A 21,282-nucleotide genomic window follows, 5' to 3' on the forward strand; every position below is an offset into this window, starting at 1 on the left:
CGCGTAATGGGGGCCCTTAGGAACATGGCTGCCAATGAGGGGAAGGCAGCCAGTGTGCATACCGGGGGAAGTCATTTCAGATGTGGAAAGGGTGCTTCTGGATGCCATGAAGAGTACAGGGTGCACCCAACTGCAGGTGGTAGCCCATTTCGGTAATGGTAAAGACTGCCACTCTTGCTTCCGAAATTAAGGCAGAGCTCACCATCTGCAGCATCGTCGGCAGAACTGACTGTGGTCCTTTGGTGCAGAGCCGAGAGGATGGTCTGAAACAAGAGGCTCAGGTGATTCTGTGACAGTGTACGCTGCAGACTCCTTGACTTGCACCATTGGGTGGTGGGTTTCTGGGTTTTGCTAAATAGGTCAGGAGTCCACTACATCTACATCCATACTCCGAAAGCCACCTGACGGTGTGTGGCGGAGGGTATTTTGAGTACCTCTATCGGTTCTCCCTTCTATTCCAGTCTCGTATTGTTCACGGAAAGAAAGATTGTCAGTATGCCTCTGTGTGGGCTCTAATCTCTCTGATTTTATCCTCATGGCCTCTTCGTGAGATATATGTAGGAGGGAGCAATATACTGCTTGACTCCTCTGTGTAGGTATGTTCTTGAAACTTCAACAAATGCCCGTACCGAGCTACTGAGTGTCTCTCTTGCAGAGTCTTCCACTGGAGCTCATCTATCATCTCCATAACACTTTCGCGATTACTAAATGATCCTGTAATGAAGTGCACTGCTCTCCGTTGGGTCTTCTCTATCTCTTCTATCAACCCTATCTGGTACGTATCCCACACCGGTGAGCAGTATTCAAGCAGTGGGTGAACATGTGTACTGTAACCTACTTCCTTGGTTTTCGGATTGCATTTCCTTAGGATTCTTCCAATGAACCTCAGTCTGGCGTCTGCTTTACCGACGATTAATTCTATATGGTCATTCCATTTCAAATCACTCCTAATGCCAACTCCCAGATAATTTATGGAATTAACTGCTTCTAGTTGCTGACCTGCTATATTGTAGCTAAATGATAAAGGACCTTTCTTTCTATGTATTTGCAGCACATTACACTTGTCTACATTGAGATTCAATTGCCATTCCCTGCACCAAGCGTCAATACGTTGCAGATCCTCCTGCATTTCAGTACAATTTTCCATTGTTACAACCTCTCGATATACTACAGCATCATCCGCAAAAAGCCTCAGTGAACTTCCGGTGTTATCCACAAGGTCATTTATATATATTGTGAATAGCAATGGCCCTACAACACTCCCCTGTGGCACACCTGAAATCACTCTTACTTCAGAAGACTTCTCTCCATCGAGAATGACATGCTGTGTTCTATTATCTAGGAACTCTTCAATCCAATCACACAGTTGGTCTGATAGTCCATATGCTCTCACTTTGTTCATTAAACGACTGTGGGGAACTGCATCAAACGCCTTGCGGAAGTCAAGAAGCACGGCATCTACCTTGAAACCCGCGCCTATGGCCCTCTGAGTCTCGTGGATGAATAGCGCGAGCTGGGTTTCACACGATCGCCTTCTTCGAAACCCATGATGATTCCTACAGAGCAGATTTTTAGTCTCCAGAAAAGTCATTATTCTCGAACATAATAATTGATCGATGTTAGAGATATAGGTCTATAGTTCTGTACATCTATTCGACGTCCCTTCTTGAAAATGGGGATGACTTGTGCCCTTTCTCAATCTTTTGGGACGCTACGCTCTTCTAGAGACCTACGGTACACTGCTGCAAGAAGGGGGCAAGTTCCTTCGCATACTCTGTGTAAAATCGAACAGGTATCCCATCAGGCCCAGCCGCCTTTCCTCTTTTGAGCAATTTTAATTGTTTTTCTATCTCTCTGTCAACTATTTCGATATCTACCATTTTGTCATCTGTGCAACAATCTAGAGAAGATCGCAGAGACAATCACTACATACAGGAAGCAGCGACACGGGTAGCGGGCGCTGTGCGGAAGGGACTGGGTGGTTTTTTACGTTAGAGGGTCTCAGGAAACCACAGAAAGGGCCCTGTCTAAATGGCAGCAGGTAAAACATAGTAAGTTAGTTGTAGAAACAATCAGTATTGTAGTTGTAAATTGTCGTAGCTGTCTTGGGAAAGAACCAGAGCTTCAAGCCCTAATAGAAAGTACTGAAGCTCAAATAAGCTCAGCAGAAATTTTTTCTAATGATCTAACAGTGTTCAGAAAGGATAGATTAAATGCAATTGGTGGTGGAGTATTTATTGCTGTCAGAAGTAGTTTGCCTTGTAGTGAAATTGAAGTAGATAGTTCCTGCGAAATAGTATGGGTAGAGGTTATACTTGACAATAGGACTAAACAATTAATTGGACGTTTTACTGACCCCCCCCCCCCTCCCCCTCCCCACCCACAACTCAGAAGATATAGTTGCTGAACAGTTCAAAGAAAACTTGAGTCATTTCAAATAGGTACCCCACTCATATAATTATAGTCCGTGGCAACTTCAATCGATATTCTGGAAAAATTATAAGTTTAAAGCCAGCGGCAGGCATAAAACATCATCCGAAATTGTACTGAATGCTTTCTCAGAAAATTATTTTGAACAATTAGTTCATGAGCCTACTCAAAGCGTAAATGGTTGTGATAGCATACTTGACCTCTTAGCAACAAATAATCCTGGACAAATAGGGAGTATCATGATGAATACAGGGATTAGTGATCACAAGGCAGAGGCTGCTAGGCTGAATATCTTAACACCCACAACCATCAAAAAGAAATGCAAAGTACAGCTATTTAAAAAAGCTGATAAAAATGCTCTTAATGCCTTTTTGAGAGACAGTCTCCACTCCTTCCGATGTGATCACGTAAGCGAAGAAAAGTTGTGGAATGATTTCAAAGAGATAGTATTGACAGCAATTAATAAGTGATGGTACTGATCCGCTTTGGTACACAAAACGGTTCAGATCGCTGTTGCAGAAACAATGAAAAAAGCATACCAAATTTAAAAGAACGCAAAATTCTGAAGATTGGCAAAGTTTTGCAGATGTTCGAAATATAGAGCATGCTTCAATGCGAGATGCTTTTAATAATTTCCACAATGAAACTCTGTCCTGGAATCTGGCACAAAACCCAAAGAGATTCTGGTCATGTATAAACACACCAGTGGCAAGATGCAATCAATACCTTCACTGCGTGATAGGAAACGGTGAAGTCACTGACGACAGTGTCACCAAAGCAGAGTTATTAAACACGGTTTTCTGAAACTCCTTCACCAAAGAAGATGAAGGAAATATTCCCGAATTCCAATCAAGAACAACTGTGAAGATGAGAAACATAGAAGTAGATATCCTCGGTGTATCAAAGCAGCTGAAATCACTTAATAAAGGCAAGGCTTCTGGTCCAGATGGTATACCAGTCAGGTTTCTTTCAGAGTATGCAGATGCAATAGCTCCATATTTAGCGATTATATACAATGACTCGCTCAAAGAAAGTTCCGCATCTAAAGACTGGAAAGTTGCTCAAGTCACACCAATACCCAAAAAGGGAAATAGAGTGATCTGCTGAATTACAGGCCCATATCACTAATGTTGATTTGCAGTAGGGTTTTTGTAACATATACTGTATTCGAACATTATGAAGTACCTCGAAGAAAATGAATTACTGACACATAGTCAGCATGGACTCAGAAAATATTGTTCTTGTGGAACACAACTACCTCTTTATACTCATGAAGTAATGAGTGCTATCGATAGGGGATGTCAAGTTGACTCCATATTTTTAGATTTTCAGAAGGCTTTGGACACCGTTTCTCAGAAGCGTCTTCTAACCAAACAGCGTGCCTGCGGAGTATGGCCTCAGTTGTGCATCTGGATTCGTGATTTCCTGTCACAAAGGTCACAGTTCGTAGTAACAGATGGAAAGTCATCGAGTAAAACAGAAGTAATGTCCGGCATTCTGCAAGGAAGTGTTATAGGCCCTGTATTGTTCCTGATCTATATTAACGACATAGAAGACAATGTGAGTAGCCCTCTTGGATTATTTGCAGATGCTATTTACCATCTTGTAAAGTCATCAGATGACCAAAACAAATTGCAAAATGATTTAGATAAGATATCTGTGTGGTGCAGAAAGTGGCAATTGACCCTGAATAAAGAAAAGTGTGAAGTTATTCACACGAGTACTAAAAGAAATCAGCTAAATTTCGATTATGAGATAAGTCACACAAATCTGAAGGCTGTAAATTCAACTAAATACTTAGGGATTACAATTGCAAATGACCGAAGTTGGAACAATCACACAGATAATGTTGTGGGTAGAGCAAACCAAAAATTGTGTTTCATTGGAGAACACTTAGAAGGTGCAACAGATATACAAAAGAGACTGCTTACACTACACTTGTCCGCCCTACTCTGGAGTATTACTGTGCGGTGTGGGATCCGTATCACGTGGGACTAACAAATGATATTGAAAAAGTTCAAAGAAGGGCAGCTCGTTCTGTATTATCGTGAAATAAGAGAGATAGTGCCACAGACACGATACATGAATTGGAATGGCAATCATTAAAACAAAGGCATTTTTCATTGTGACAGGAACTTCTCATGAAATTTCAATCACCAGTTTTCTCCTCCAATTGCGAAAACATTCTGTTGGCACCCACCTACATAGAGAGAAATGGTCATCACGATAAAATAAGAAAAATTGGGGCTCTCGCAGAAAAATTTAAGTGCTCGTTTTTCCTGCATGCCATTTGAGAGTGGAACGGTAGAGACAAAGCTTGAAGGTGGTTCATTGAACCCTCTGCCAGGCACTTAATCGTGAATAGCAGAGTAATCACATAGATGTAGATGGACAAAAGATTTTCAGTAAATATGTGGCAGTTTGGAGTTTGAAGCCCAATACATATACAAAATACAGGCTGATTATGTGATGATATTACAAACTTTCAGGGATGATGGAGAAGGGTAACTGTATCAGTTTGAGGTAAGGGACCCTGATACGGAAACGATCGAGTCAAAAGTTATAAGTGAACATTGTTCTGATACGTCTGACACTGGTATACATGTATTGGCACTGTTGTTGCTAAGACTGTAGGGTACGCTACTTTCAGAGGTTGTAGTATAGACGAGAACAAAGTAAACATGGGATCTAAAATGCAAGCCTTAAGAGTTATGAGCAATACTTGATCTTTGCTGCTGAGAGAGACGTCTATTCTACCGAACAAGTGGCCATAGCTCTTAAGGTATGCATTTTAGAGTCAATATGTAATGCATTTTCCCCCCTTGTTTCAGTCCATACTACCTCCTCCAAAAATATGGAAAGCAAAGACCATACAGTAGAAGAAATATGTTTCACTGTAGTGAAGATAAACAAGTGCTCTTAACATACACATTTTACAGCCCATGTTTACTACACTTTTCTTTTAGGAAGTTACCACTCTACAATCTTAGCAACAACAGTACCAGTGCATGTATTCTACAGTCACAGGTATCAGAATGATTTTTGCTTATAACTTTCGACACTGTCATTTCCAGAAAAGGGACCTTCCCTCAAATTGATACATTTACCCCTGTCCACCTCATCCCTGAAAGTTTGTTACATCATCACGAAATCACCCTGTACAGAGGTCTCTACTTACCTGTTTTCAGGCGATGGCAACTGTCAATTAGTGCGTTTAGAATTTTTAGAATTTTCGCAAAATGTTGTCTGACTTAAAGACAGTAGAATAATAACTAGTTGTCCACACAAAATGTTTTTTGACATCTATGCCATCTACACAGGTGTACTATAAGTACAGTTTAAAAACATGTGTATAAGTACACTGATGAGCTTACCAGCTATTTTTTAAATTTTTCAACTGAAGTATTACATTCTAAAACTTACTTTTTCAAACGTTGTATATAGTTATTATAGTGTTTATTTCATGAATACAAACTCCAACTAGATGAACTAATGTAGAGTTGAAACTTCCTGGCAGATTAAAACTGTGTGCCAGACCGAGACTCGAACTCGGGACCTTTGCCTTTCATGGGCAAGTGCTCTACCATCTGAGCTACCCAAGCACGACTCACGCCCTGACCCCCCCACAGCTTCACTTCTGCCATTGCCTCGCCTCCTACTTTCCAAACTTAACAGAAGCTCTCGCAAAAGTGAAGCTCTTGCTCGCAGAAGGCAAAGGCCTTACTTCAAGTCCCGATCTGGCACACAGATTTAATATGCCTGGAAGTTTCACATTAGCACACATTCTGTTAAAGAGTGAAAAATTCATTCTGGAACAGAGGAATGTGAGGATTTCTTCATAAAAGGAACAACATACCTATTACAAAATAGCAACAAGGCCTTCAATTTGAACTTTATTGTCCTGTAATGACGTTATAGCTTGCAGCTTGTTGGGAGACCGAATGAAGATTAGTAGCTGTTGTGGGACTTCTCTTTGACTTCCATTTGAAACTCTTGGGGAAAACCCATCAGAACGGGCAAAATCCTGTCTGCTCATGCATATGCTGTACAATACCATGACTTTCATGTTAACTTCATTTGATTCTTCATGAACCTCTATTAGAAATACTATGTAATTAACATAATTTTTTCTTTGATTTTTGCTGTGATGTGTTAAGAGTTTAAACAGTGACTGTATTATCATGTACCTAAGAAAGAGGCCAAAAAGTTAAGTACCTACATTTGCAATTAGGTTCTTAAAATTTTCTCATACATACTATAAAGATCAGAAATGCATGGACACTTAAAGTTCTATAATTATTTGCAACCATTAGATTCTTTCTTTACACAGTTTTACAGAAAACAACACTTCGTTTTAAGACTAAAATGTGTTATAAATTGAAGAATTATGAGGTTTAACAAACAAATAATGGTTTACCAAAATGTAAAATAAAAATAATATTTTTATCCACTGAAAATATTGGCTTCATTGTCAACTGAAATATAAACACTATATACAACATTCATTTGAAAATGATCATGCATTTATGTCATGATGGTACCTTTTTACTCTGTACTACAGGCCTACAGGATACAAAATTACTGTTAATAGATATGTAGGCCACAATCTGCCATGAAAATTATCTTGTGAATCTTTTTTCAGTGAAAAGAATTCATCCACCTGGCTCTAAGAAAAGCAATGACTGCAGAGGCTAAATCATTTGCTGGATCTTTATCCAAATACCTTTAAGGCTCGCAGAGGAAATAAAGATGGCAAAGGAAAGTGTAATCAAACTGCTGAACCTGGTTCCAGTGTACGGATAATTATTGATGTTGGGTCTACAAACACAGGTGAAGACACTCCTGTATATGATTTCAATGAAGATTTTGACGTGACACTGGGGAGGAAGGGGGGGGGGGGGGCTAATCAAGATAGTAATGATGAAAAAATTGCTGAGAATGAAAATATTTGTGATGCATCTAAATTCGACTCCTCTTCTTCCAGTGGTACTGCACACTGGCAAATAAATGTTTCCAGAGCATATCAAAATTGTGATTATTGAACAGAGTAGTGAAGCATATTAAAACAAGGTGGGACCTTTTGAATCTATCGAAAGATCAGGTGAACACACTCATCGAACACACCTTTGTTTAACTTTGTTGCAGTTTTATCCACATTTGAACAAGACTAGATATGTAAAGAAATGAACGCTATACTCATCATCAACAAAGAAACTGTACTGCTTTTGCTGCCGATTATTTGTCTCTGAGGGTGATACAAATAAAAATAAATTTATTTGTGACATCCGTCAATAGTGTAAATTGAATCCAAAGATATCAAAGTATGAATCATCACCTGAACAACTATTAAATTTAGAAAAATGGGATACACACTATAAGGGCTTGATGCTGAATATAACGACTGACAAAGATAATCAGAAGATTGTTAATGATAAGGCCAAGAAATGGAGAAACATTTTACATCGCTTTTTCGATATTAAATTATTTGGAGCACAGCTAAACCTCATTTCCAGTAGTCATTGTGAAGAAGTTTCATTGGAAAGCAGCAAATTTCTCAGAACTGGTGCAACTGATGATGAAATGTGATCCAGTATTGAAGGGGCATTGTTTAAAACTCTGTGAGTACGCTGGTGATCAGAGAATGCCTTCTTATTTGTCAAAAGGGACACAAAATGAATTTATTTTTATTTTGAGCGAACATTTTAAGGAAAACATTATTGTACAGATAAAAAGGGATAAATATTAAGGAATAATTTTTGACAGCACCAACGAGGTGAGTCAAATAATTAGATACACCTATACAGAAGACAACATTGTGGATGTTCGATAAGCCACTTTATGTAATTTTTTTTTCAGGGAAGACTGCAGAGGGTATGTGAGAAGATACTCAACAGCAGCTTAAAAAAGATGAGCTGGGTACTGCATCGTGCAGGGCTCAAGCTTATGACAATGCCGTGTGAATGTCAGCTGTAGTAGGACAACAAAAAATTTGAGAACTCAGTCCAAAAGGTCTGTTCAGTCCCTGTACTGATCATTCTTTAAATCTTTCAGTAGTTCCTGCATTCCCTTGTGTTCACTCTAACATGGCCCGAACAGCAGAGAAGTTATATACGTTCTTCTCATGATCTACACACAGATGGGAATTACTTGTAAAAAAACAGGAAAAGTTGGAAACAACTAATACTCGCTGGAGTGCTCAATGCAAGTCAGTTAAACTCATAAAAGAAATCCTGGAAACAACTGTTAGCACATTAGAAGATATGCATGATCAATCCAAGGCAAACCTTGATACTTAGACCTACAGCAAGCTTGCTCCTTCCCATTATATGTGATTTCACCTTTTGACCTATATCAAATTTTGACACACACTACGGGAGGAAATAAATTTAATTCAGCAGTATCCACAATCTATAAAAATGACTTTAGATAAAGGACTCACAAACTTAAAAATCCTGAATGAGTTATTAGTAATAAAACAAACTACAATTATAGACAATGCTGTTACTTTTGGCACTAAAAAATCCAATGATTAGACATTAACATTGATTGATGAGGAAGGAGAAGGGTAAATATAGCAATGCTGGGTGAACTAGTTCATGACACTGGATTATCGATTTGAGAAAATTCCATCAGTCAATGTTTAAATGAATGGACCAATTTATACAAGAACTGTCACAACTATACACTGTGATGAAGGGAATCACCAAACTTTTCCAAATTGTTGAAACAAAATTTTTGCTTGAAGCTTCCAATGACACTCTAGATGTAGCACTCTCGAATCTGAGAGAAATTTACAATGAGTTTCATAAGGATCAGGAGCCAGAAGAAATAAAAAGGTATCATAGGCATCTAAATGCAATCAATAAAAATGTGTAAATTGCCGCTAGATGGGCAGCCCAAGAAATCCTTCAATTTATAATTAAATGGGTCTTCGGTGAATCACTGCCTTGCACATCACTTATACTACAACAGTTCTTGATCATTTGTGTTTCAATTGCATAATGCTAGAGAAGTTTTTTCCAAAGTGAAACAAATGAAAAATTATCTTTGTTCTATGCTAAACCAAGAATGACTAGCCAATTTGTTCATTTTATCAACTGAAAGAAAAGTTTCAAATGAAATAGATTTCAATGAAGTTACTGAGGTTTTCAGTAAAATAAAGGTATGAAAATGTGCTTTAATGTAACCACTATATCAGGTTGCGAAAATAACAGATATTATAACTGTACAAGCTTGTTTCCGGACATATAAAAGAAAATGTAATTTTTTATCCTATTCTATATTATTTTGTTGCATTCTACCTGGTGGCTGCTGTGCTAAATGTTGATCTGTCTCTCACCTATATCTTTCAGTATGTATAGTACATTTTCTAGAGCACAGACTACACACACTATAAATACTTGATATTTTTTGTCAGGCATTACATCCATATTACTCATTTTTTACAAAATGTACACAACAAATACATCAATTTCTAATCAGACTGTGGAGGGGGGGGGGGGGGCATTTAGTTTTAGTGTCCTGAGTCTCCAGTGAGCTTAGACTGCCACTCCTCCAACTTCCTCAATATGGGTATTTCATGAGATGTGGCGTCTATGTGGGAGGAAGTAGCATCTTGATCAACTTCTCTTGGAATGTATGTTCTCGGAATTGCAACAATAAAACCTCACTATGATCCACATCATCTTTCTTGTAGCTTCTACCATTTGAGTTTAATGAGTATTTTGATCAGGCTCTTGCATTTATAAATCAACCTGTGATGAAATCTGCTACACTTTGTTGGATCTTCTCTATTTCTTGCATTAATCCAACTTGGTAAAGATCTAAGACTGATGAACTATACTCAAGAATTGGTCAAACATGTGCTTTGTAATAAATTCTTTGGTGCGTGAATTAGATTTCCGTAAGTTCCGCCAGAGCATCTTAGCCTGGAATCTGCTTTCCCTACAACTAGTTTCATGTGGTCATTGAACTTAACTCCAAACAATTATTCCAAGATATTTTACACTGTTAATGGTTTCAGTAATTTATCACTAATACTGTAAGCCAACTGTAATGTGCCTCTTTGTCTACTTATGTGCAATAGGTTATATTTATGATCAACTTTCAAGTCCTGTTCCAACCACTGATCCTCTGCAGGCCTTCCTGCAATTTGCTACAATGTTCTGATGTTGCAGACTTCCTGTAAATAACAGTCAAGTTTACAGATCTTGAGCAAGAGATGCAAAAAGTGCAGGATGGGCTAAGTGTACCTAAACGTCAAATTTTTAAGATATATGTGGTGCACTTCCGCCCCCTTCCCCCTTTTGCACAGTGTTCACTGTTCATGTATTATACATAGTTTTTTATATTGATGTACAACATACATAATGTGTATTAAAATATTTGTCCAAGGTTATGTAATTAAACTTTTCTGAATTTACTTAACTATTTGCAGTATTTATTTAAAAAAAAAAAACATTCTTACATAAGGGGCCTTGGGTTATGATACAGATTAGTTAGCTACCACTATCTTCACGTTGTATTAATGTTTGTTGGTTGCATCACATCACCACCAGATTCACCAAACTAACCTTTACCTTGGGTTACACTACAGATCAGTCTGTCACCAAAACCATGATTTTGGCAGATACAACCACACTCAAACACAAGCAATGAAGCAGAAATTGTAAAAAGAATCCTTCAATCATGGATTATAAAAGAATGCTGAACCATTATGAAAGATAAACAAAAATTCCATGTTATAAAGGGAAGTCTTTATATTTGTGGTCAACAATCTCGTCTTTCATATATTTATCCATAAGTATTTAATAACTGCTCCAACATTCACAAAGAGTTACATTTATTCTTTTCCAATGATGCCTATATGATTCTTATTTTAATAGTTTCTCCCCCTTTTTCCATTGGGTATGAAGGTATTAAATCAGACGTTTTGCCAAAATTGCTTGAAATAATGCCCAAGGTGTTTATAAGAGACAGCATGCAGGCTTTGTCGTACAATCCTAGTGAGGGTGACATTTCTCAGCAGTTTTGAATCTAGTATTGCCTCATGTAGATACATTAGCTATCAAAATTATGCAAGAACACAACATGAATGCGAAGAGTTCACACACATATTGAGTTTTGTTTCTGGTTCATGCATGCTTATATGCTTCAGAAATACGAGCTTGTGGCTCCAACAATAGATTTTAAAGAAACATTTATGTCCACAGTTCTTATGATGTCATGGGTCTAAATAGATGGATGGTACTGGCAGATTTGATATTTTTCTGTAACTATAGTAATGACATGCAGGACAACACTTTGCAAGATAAAAATTCCTTGTCCTAAATTTATATGTAGCCTGATAACCTGCAAGTGAAGGAGAATCTTTTTGATATGCTACAAAATTTTCTCTGTTCTCAAGCACATACCAATTCAAGTTTTTTTGTCTGTTGGAAACTTTAAAATCACTAGAAGATTGTCAAAAATTGCTTCTTAGTATGCTAGAGTCTACGACTAAACATTTGGCCTGTAAAATAGAAAAGTCAGTAATGGTATCTGGCTGTAAATTTGAGAAGGTTGAGTTTAAATGCCTGGGATCAACTGTGACCTACAGTGGTGACACTTCATGTGAAATTAACCACCACCTAGTGGCAGCCACCAGAGCTTATCTGTCCTAAAACAATATTTTCTTCACGGCCCTTATCTCGGACCACTAAATTACTCATCTACAAAACACTTATAAGACCAGTGCTCACTTATGCCTCAGCCACTTTGACACTAACCAACATGCTGGATGTCTTTGAGAGGAAGGTACTCTGCAGAATAACGGGCCCCTGCTGCAAAGGTGCAACATACAGAAGACTGTATAACAATGAGCTTCATACCACATACATATAGCCACCAGAAAACAGTACAGACAGCAAGACAGGTTCGCCAGTGATGTGGCACGGATAGATGATACAGAGGCATCTAAGAAGATACTAACCAGAAAGGGCAAAGCAGTCACAGCTGACTGTAAACCAGGTGAATAAATGAAGTCAAAGAAGACCTGTAGACAATGGGATACAGAAACTGGAAAGCACTAGCATGGAACCAGGGACATCTGGTGGAAAATTGTTGAAGAGGCACAGGTCCACAATGGACTGTAGAACCACAGAAGGCATATGCAGGAGTAATGTTAAGTCAATAATTTGCTGCTGCAGTAAATTTATGAATACTGCTACTCTCAGTCTGAAACTTCTGCTAACTTGCCATGAGCTTGCACATAATGCACTAGCCAAATCTTAAAACTGTGTACTGAAATGGATCTCAAACCCAGCTTTCTGTCAATACAAACGATGCTACAAAAACCAAGCAATTAGAGAAAATTTCATGGCATGACTCACAGTTTCAATGATCCAGTGTGTTGTTCCTGCAGTTCTGACCAGGCTCAGCAGGTACATATTGCATATTAAAAGCGATTGTCCTGGTTTGAATACTGGTCTGCCTTCAAATGGCTAATAATGCTGATGACAAGCTTTAAAGCAAATAAATTGGTTTGAGGTTTCTGTCTTGAATTCAACCTAATAATCGGCAGTTTCATTTGGTGTCAGGAAAAGCAAGTGTTTCATGGATATTCACCTATTACATTATGCAGTGATACATTCTAACTTGTGGAAGAATATCATGAAGAATGTCCTAATGGAGTTAGTTGACCACTGACTCCTCCAGCTGGGTGGGGGGGGATGATGCCATAGTGCAGATGACAAATGATTGTGTGTGAATTGTAGGCGTATGTTTGTGTTGTTACTGATGATTATACAGCACTGAGTATCAAAAAGCACTTCAAAGCTTCTGCTGTTCAGTTGCATGGGGGAGCTGGGTAACAATAATTATAGCAGTATACAGATAATATAGAGGGGACAGTCATGTACACTAATAAATTAGTCTTTGCTGGACATAAGGTTAGTGAAAAAGTCGCCGTAATTGTTTGTGGGAGGTTTCCTACAAACTTTGTGAATTATTCTGCATCAAGGAAGCTACATCTTAACGCATTGCACAGCTTCAACACGTTTCCTCTTATAAATAGCCCCGCAAGAATTAATAAACAGAACATTAAGATTTATAGACAACATATTTCCAAGTATGGACACCACAGAGATAGAAATTATTAATACTGATGTAGTGCTATTTGATCACAAAGCCCTCATTCTTACAATTCCAGCTATAATTGTTAAAGAAAGTGATGTACTTCTTTCTCAGAAAATAAATTTTTGTGGAGAACTGTGCTGGTTTTCTTGATAGTCTAAACAATGAATCTTGGTTAGAAGCACTTGCACAATCGGGCACTAACAATGTTTACTCTTCTGTATTCACAATCAATTTTGAAATGCATTTTCTGAAGAAAATGACAAAATACCATTCAAGCTGGATCACTAAATTTAGTTCCTGGATTGCGTTATGTATTAATACTCCCTGTAGGTATGTAAAAAGGCTCTCTCCTGAATTAAAAAGATCCACAGACCCCCAGTTCGTAGAATATGAAAGACTTATGAGATTATTTAATAAATGCTTCCCAAACACTTAGCTTAAATTTCACAAATCAGGATAAACTGACGGATCGTACACTTGCATACAGCTCGAGTTTAGTTCCAACTAGTGAACATAAAGTAGTAAATTTAGTTTTTTTAGATCATTATATACCTGTCAAAAGGTGATGAAAAGCCTCACATACAATATGTCATCTCATATTGTTAATTTATCATTCACTGAGGAAGTGTTCCCCCACAGAGCAAAAATCTCAAAAGCAACACCTTTATTTGAAAGTGACAATAAGCATTAAGTAGAAAACTGTTGATCCATATCACTCCTCTCAGTATTCTCTAAAGTAATTGAAACATTAATGAAACCACAAATCACCAAGCACTTAAATGACCACAATCTACTGAACAGTAATCGACACCGCTTTCAAACAGGTAGAAGTATGGAAACAGTAATAGTGGATTACACATATGAAATAATTAGAATCCTGGATAACAATAAGAGCATGGTTGAGTTAATTTAGATCTTTCTAAAGCTTTCAATACTATTAGTCATGAAATTCTTTGTGGAAGCAATGGGGATAGCAGAGAGAAAATAAATGGTTTCAATCATATTTGTAAAATAGATCACAGGTTGAATGGCTCTGAGCGCTATGGGACTTAACATCTATGGTCATCAGTCATCACAGGTTGAGGATGCCTTATGGCACCAAAGAAAAGTGGAGAAACATGTAGTGATGAGATAATAAAATAATATGTGAAGAATTTGTGTGTGAAGAAACTTTACTAGAATAAGTTACAAAATGTGAAATATGGCTAGACATTAGAAATACTTAATACATCATCATTTAAGGTGGTATCTAGCGATAATGTAGCAGCAGAATGATCATGGGAATTTTCCACTATAATATTAAAAATACAAGTCTAGCTACATTCAAAAGTTGTACATGAAGGCCTAACACATGATGTTTCAATGAAACATGGTAATAATCAGGCACTATCACAATTATCATAACACACTAAACATGTTGCAGTTTACAACATTCCAATAGTAAATTATGAATCACAATGGCTTTATAAATGTACCACTTGAGTGGTATCTGGATATTACTGTAACAGATGTGGAACTTCACTGTGTCTTGAAAGAAAAATGGATAACATAACTTTACACTTGCTACTGGACTGTCAACAGTAACAGGAAAAGAAAAGAATGCCTCAACACAAAAAAGACCACATTACTCATTCATTTTCATTTCATTGGCTCTTCCAGGGGAGGCTGAGTTGTTTGGAGGGAGGATACCAAACAGCGAGGTCATCGATCTCATCGAATTAGGGAAGGAAGTCAGCTGTGCCTTTTCAAAGGAACCATCCCAGCATTTGCCTGGAGCGATTTACGAAAATTACAGGAAACCTAAATCAGTATGGCCTGATGCAGGATTGAACCGTCGTCTTCCCAAATGAGAGACCAGTGTGCTAACCACTGCGCCATCTCACTCGGTTGGCTCTTCCAGGGATTATCTTACAATGATGTTGGATTTGCTATAATACTATGAAAATAAATAGCTCAAAAAATACACACACACAAACGTATCATCCATAAACGTGAACCACCACAAAGAAAACGGCAGTACATTCCCAGATATTTCCACACAGACATTATCTCTGTCTTATTCATTAATAAATAGGGTTTATTATAGACTTCTATATTTTTTTAGGCATTAATTATTATCTGGACGTTGGGTATTTGTGTATCATGTTAACATTGGGCCACTTTAAACTGTATCAATTTGATCATGACCAAATCTCTGAAGAGACCTATTTTAACAGTCTACTGCAAAAGTGTCAGCCCTGTTGAAACCCAATGGTATATCATGGTGCAAACCAAAAATGTGATAAGCCATAATTTTCGTAAACGTGAACGTTTGCGCACGCTAAATGTTGTCAACGAAAGACCGATTAACCGCATTTTTTTTTTTAAGTAAACATTCTTGTACAGAATTGTAGCTGTAATTGGCTCACGCAATCTAAAACATAACAGTATGTGTCTCTACTGAAATAACCACATCAAACTGCCCTTTCCGCTGTCGGCAATGTAAAATAAATAGTAACATTCAGACAATTAATACTCACGACGTATCATTTGCCATTAAATCCTCCTGTGGACTTCCAAAAACGTCTATAACCATAATTAAAATTTGAATGTAGCACAGATTCCACATACTGGCATGTCATTTCATTCAAACATTCACTTTGTTTGCGTCCTCTCGAAATGTAAATAACAAAACTTCACCGACACCTATACTGCTGCAAGCCGCAAGCAAGGATCTTCGTCAATGAGAAGTACAACTCATATCGATATTTGCGTGAAAGGATATATCTTTCATTTTAAGTAAGAAATATTTCACCTCACTATATCGTGTACGAGTTACGCTGAGTACAATAAACAATACGATGTACTTTTTTTTATAATCGTTTCCTGGACATACATTGCAAAGTAGTATATATCTAAAAATTATGATTCCAACAGAGAAATAAGCGCTCGAATTGAGACTAATATTCATTGCAAGCACGTCCTTTCGTAGCTCAGTTGTCTCTGAAATGTAGCAACAATGATAATATGACTGTTCAGTTGACAATGACAGAATATGGTAAGCCTAAGCGTCACTTGTACAATGTCGCGTTAAATCCAGGGATAGCTAACCATAGAACAGGCTAACCACTGGTTAACTTGGAGCGCGCCTTGTACGACACCATTTTATTCCCCCGTTATTTGTTCCCGGAATAGCGTTCCGGTCGAGGTAGCAACAATGATAATATGACTGTTCAGTTGACAATGACAGAATATGGTAAGCCTAAGCGTCACTTGTACAATGTCGCGTTAAAGCCAGGGATAGCTAACCATGGAACGGGCTATCCACTGGTTAACTTGGAGCGCGCCTTGTACGACACCATTTTATTCCCCTGTTATTTGTTCCCGGAATAGCGTTCCGGTCGAGGTAAGTCGGCAACAACGTAAGAGCACACTAGGTATCTTCGCGTACGTTACTTCATACTTAATTTAGTCGTCGTCTGCATAAATAGCGCCTCTAACGTGAGCGATAAGCGTTCCAGATTGCAAAATTGTGAGTTTGAGGATATTTTGAGGGGGTAGATATTGTACATGAATTCAAGAGTGTAGCAGAAAACTCGAAAAGGTTCTGTGATCTCATTTAATGAAAACATTAGTGCAAAATATTTAACTAAGTTTGTAAAGTACTTGCATGCATGACAGTGTAACGGTCTATTGTAAAATTAGTCAAAGGCTCAGGTATTTGTTGTTTGAGCAGTAAGAGATCTGTCTAGATTTCCGAATAAAGTACGAGAAAAAATATACGGTAGTTTCCATTCATGAATAACTTCACACAGATGGATAGAGGAGCTGCAACAGGCGAACGATTTTTCCCCTTAAGAAAGAAACATGTAAGTATTATGACTAGGAAAGGTAGCAGTGTCTCCCCATACGTGTAATGTAAGTTCTAAGTTGTGTACAATGAAATTACGATTTGATAAAGCTGTCAAGGAAAGGACGCCACAGTCCATGTAGGGACATACGATGTGATAAAGCTGTCAAGGAAAGTACCCCACAGTCCAAGTAGGGACATACTATAAAAATAACTGTGAAATGCAATCTGCTTTGTGAAATAGTTGGTCTTTCCAGAGTTCCAACAGTCACAACACAGACATCATTCAGACTGATTCGACTGACAATCCTGAGAGGTGTTACTGGCTAACTTGCTGTTGTCTTTATGTCTTACAATGACTACATCATTACAGCAGCGAGGGGTTTCTACAGAAAGTACCTTTGCTGAATTACTGAACACAGTGCACCTACTTTTTCAGTTATTGGGCACATAGAACGCTTGTTTCTATGATGTGGTTATTAATAATTATATTGAGCGTATACAGAAAAATTAGATGTCAGCATTTGCGATAAACAACAATAATCTTTTTTTTTATAATTCCCGCATAGAAACGCACGTATGTCACATATCCAAACAGGAAGCTGTTATCTATCTCATCCCAAATGTGTGAGGAACAATAACTATTTCATATATAGTTTTCGCTTTTGCAATCATCTTCAGCAGCTGTATGTAATCTGGGAGGGAAGCGAAAGTAACTGAAGACATGGCACCTTCACTGTGTTCCTTTTCTATACTCATTTCAACTTAAAACTGTCCTTTTTGTTTTCAGAATAAAAATACCTGTTCTCAAATGTGGAAAAATTGGCGGAGTTGCAGATGGCACTGCTTCAAAAGTAGCATGACAAGAAGCACATAAGAGAGAAAGAACTGTATTGGTTTAAAAAAAGCATGAAGTTCAAAATTAGGATCAGAAATTAAAAATTAAACAAATTGTTTCAGAATAAAAGTACATTATTCCATATACATATGTTTATTTTAGTGTCGCTTTATCACATCAAAGAAGTGAAATAATTAACAAAACTGTATTTTGGATATGTTGTCCAGTGTCATACACATCCCTTTAATAATCCTATTGGCTGTCCCCTTGTCAATACCAATGATGTGTCCAATGGACAGAAAAATTCACCAGAGGAAATTATTTGAGTGTCAACAGTAGCTGCTTCATTGGTGGAACAGTCATTTCTGAAAGAAAGAAAAAGAATAACATGAGACAATTTGTTTCATAATTCAAGAGAAATTTTAAAACATAGCATGCTAGCCACTCATTTCACTGTTTCGTTTATGTATATACGAGGTTCCGGGGCTAGCAGTGTATTTAACACTAAATTCTTCTAGAATCTTCATATGGAAATGATGCTCTAAGCCCCCCTTTTCTAACTCCGACTTTTGCTGTTGCACATGGATTAAGAAGAAAAGCGAACTGACTGTAATCGACCCTGCAAGTGGAGTAGAAAAGAGTTTGGCACATGCAATAATTTAATTTGATAGCAGTTAATTAGATAAAGAACAGTTTCATTAACGTAGTGAGAAATGAAAGGGTTGCTCTACCGATTAACAGAATGGAAGTTCTGTCCAAAATAACAATTTGATTTATTATGACTAAACTCAAAATAATAAACAAAACACATTTAACATTTACAATACTTCAAAATGGATACTCAAATAAATGCTGTGAAGGTGAGGTTGTCCATAAACTAGATTATGACATTAATGACCAAGCTGTATGTGGAGCCAATTCCTTGCAACTCAAATCTTAAGAGAAACACCCAGCCAACCCAACATTAATTGCTGCTACAGTAGTGAGAACTCAGACAATGAACACCTAAGAGTGAACAAAGTTAGAAAAGACGAACAGGCGCGCTCTGCTGAGCTCTGATTATCACCTAGCAAAATTCCCTAATCTGCCAGTGCTGCGGTCATACATTACCAACCTGTCTTCTTAACTGCAAGGATACGATCTGGTGTACTGGAGGCGATGGTTGGTTGCTTCGACGTCCTGTCATGGTGATGATAATGTCGCAAGTATAGCCCCAAACAAATTATCCTTGTCTGGGTTGTTCTAGACTGAAGACTTCCTAGCAATACAAATGCGCCTCTGAGGGAGACGAAGAAGGCCCGCCACACCATCACTGACGGTACAGTGACTGATTTTAACAAGCCAAGCCACACAGTAACACCAATACAGTCAACTTTAGCCAAAACTGCTCAAGACAGACAACATAGGCCGCTTGTACGCAGAACGCTCAATTGCCAACTGTACTCGGAAAGTTACATTGAAGTCGAAACTTCAGCAACTGCGTCAAACAGTTACAATTAAATGAAAGTATATTAGACAACCAACGGAAGACAGGCTGTACAAAGCAGCGAGAGCTCAGTCTTATAATCTACACCGACCGAAAGGCGGGAGCCGACTCTCTCAAGAGCACCTGTACAAGCCGAACACAGAACATTCTTCCCACCCACACGACAGTGGCCATGGTTAAAGTTTCCAATCAGCAACTTGAAAACCGGTGGAAAATTCCACTCTATTGCCGACACACTACTAGTCCACCAATGGAGATACTGGGCGCCAATTTCTGCTCCGATTTTGCTACGTCACGGAGCTATCCCGTGAGCATGCCAATCACAATTATGATTTGCAGAAAACAAGGGAATTTGCCCGCCAAGACTGCCTGGGAACACAAGTCATTCCCACGCCTCGCTGGTAGCTCGCCAGAAAGTGTTTTAACTAAGTTTCTGTGAAGTAACGGAATCTCTAGCCCAGACGCTACGTCAGGCCCTGTGGGCGTGTCGCCGCCGCTCTTATGACAATGTCGGCGTCTGGAAAGCATCCACTCGACTCCCTCACACCCGTCAGTTTAACCCTTTCACGATCAGAAGAACCCCCCCGGTCACTGGACCACCAGGGTGACCAGAGACGCTTCGTGGGGAGTCCGAGTGTGAAGGAATAGCAACTTTTCACCACATGCAATTAGAGAGGAAAATCGAATTACTCAGAGTATGATAGAAATATGAGAGGGGGCTCATGCCACCTCTCCTATATTCGATAACTTAATATCCTCTGTTGGCTGAATGTCGAGTACCTATGTACTTAAGACACACAAATAACAATTACTTTTTGATAAATATGGATGTGGTTATGTTGATAACACTAATAACTGAGAAACATAACAGCCATATCCTACTGCTTTCTTATCAAAACGTTTTGCTACAAGAAAAATCAATGTTATTGTCTAAAACTGAAATAGCTGTTAATAAAAATACTATCCGTAACTGGTGTGGTTCTACGATTTGGATAAGTCTGTTAAGGCATTGCTAAAAAGAAGGAAACAGTCTTCTCAGTACCGCAGCAACTGTAACACATGTCCGATAAATAGGGCTATTTTGGCACGAATCGTCATTTTTATGTGTCTGAGTTACTTAAATATCGCGACGGAGTTCACAAAGTACCAAAATCAAATGCATACTACTACAAATAAACAGTATTATTTTAGAAAACAGGGAAATAGCCTCACATGTCGGTCACATGCACCAGTTTCTCATGTACAAGATTGAAAAGACGAAGTATGGCTCTCCTTGATAAGCGAAATCTTGGTATAAATTCGGAATCAGTGACGTCTCACTTTTTTCTCCTGCGTTCTCATGAACAGTTCGAACAAAATCTCGTCATTGCCATATGCAACTGCATCTGTCACTATTCCTGCCATCTTGAAAACTTATGCGCCGGTAAGCTCGCTAATCAGCCAAAAATCGCCAGTTAGTTATCCAGAGTCTATTCTGTGGTTAGGCGTTATTCTGGGTTCGTACAACACGTTTCCCGCGCTATTCCGGGAACAGAGCTTAGCAGGCTGCTAACCGGAGTTTGTACAACCACCCCTAAAATACAC

The 21,282-nt window shown here is 38.3% G+C and overlaps 1 protein-coding gene across 1 annotated transcript in view; it reads right to left on the minus strand.

Moving 5' to 3' along the window:
• LOC124721504 (tyrosine-protein kinase transmembrane receptor Ror-like) overlaps positions 1-16,240 on the minus strand; it is a 132,274-nt gene extending 116,034 nt beyond the window's left edge. The window contains exon 1 of the mRNA XM_047246520.1: positions 16,065-16,240. Coding sequence (XP_047102476.1) covers positions 16,065-16,153 — 89 coding nt within the window. The 5' untranslated portion in view covers positions 16,154-16,240. The remainder of the gene's footprint in view (positions 1-16,064) is intronic.
• Between the last annotated feature and the right edge of the window lie 5,042 nt (positions 16,241-21,282).

Source organism: Schistocerca piceifrons, chromosome X (genome assembly GCF_021461385.2).
Source record: "Schistocerca piceifrons isolate TAMUIC-IGC-003096 chromosome X, iqSchPice1.1, whole genome shotgun sequence".
Classification (NCBI taxonomy): Eukaryota; Metazoa; Arthropoda; class Insecta; order Orthoptera; family Acrididae; genus Schistocerca; species Schistocerca piceifrons.